The 577-nt window shown below is 34.8% G+C and overlaps 1 protein-coding gene across 1 annotated transcript in view; it reads left to right on the forward strand.

The window, feature by feature from the left end:
- TTK (TTK protein kinase) overlaps positions 1 to 577 on the forward strand; it is an 81,888-nt gene that overhangs the window by 58,799 nt on the left and 22,512 nt on the right. The window contains exon 14 of the mRNA XM_025216408.1: positions 80 to 216. Within this exon, the coding sequence (XP_025072193.1) occupies positions 80 to 216 (137 nt within the window). The remainder of the gene's footprint in view (positions 1 to 79; positions 217 to 577) is intronic.

Raw genomic sequence — 577 nt, forward strand, 5'->3', positions numbered from 1 at the left:
CCTGCTGAAAAGTGGGACTCTTGGTCAGTCTTTCTCTGCCTGAAAAGTTTGAATTAACAGCCTTTTTTGCTATTGTTAGGGAAAACCATCAAGTTTTGAACAGCCTGCCCTTCCCATTTCAAAAGGATTATCACCACCAGAAGCTGTTCCTAAAAGAAATGATCCAGCATTTATTTGTGGAACCCCAAGCAACACACTGAATGATTATATGTCTTGGTAACTACTTTTTTTTGTTTGATCAGTTTCTGTGTTTTGTGTAACTTATTGTTCATTAAATATTTTATTAGTTGCTTAGTTTAGCACTTAAGTTCCAGATTCTTAAGAGCTAGAAAGACACCTGTGCGGTTAGTGCTTGATACCAAGTACCATGTTATAAGATTTGTAATTAATTAGGCTAATAAATTTATTAGCATTCAATGTCAAATTTGAGGCTTCAGTACTCTTTAAATGGGGAATTGTTACACATACTTAAGCGTTGGTCTCTAATCACTAATGGAGAGTATTTGTCTTGAACTTTTTTCATTTTGTGACTATTTGGGTAAAAGGCCCTAGTCTACTTGAACAATTAACCTGAATC

Source organism: Alligator sinensis, unplaced genomic scaffold (assembly GCF_000455745.1).
Source record: "Alligator sinensis unplaced genomic scaffold, ASM45574v1 scaffold405_1, whole genome shotgun sequence".
Classification (NCBI taxonomy): Eukaryota; Metazoa; Chordata; order Crocodylia; family Alligatoridae; genus Alligator; species Alligator sinensis.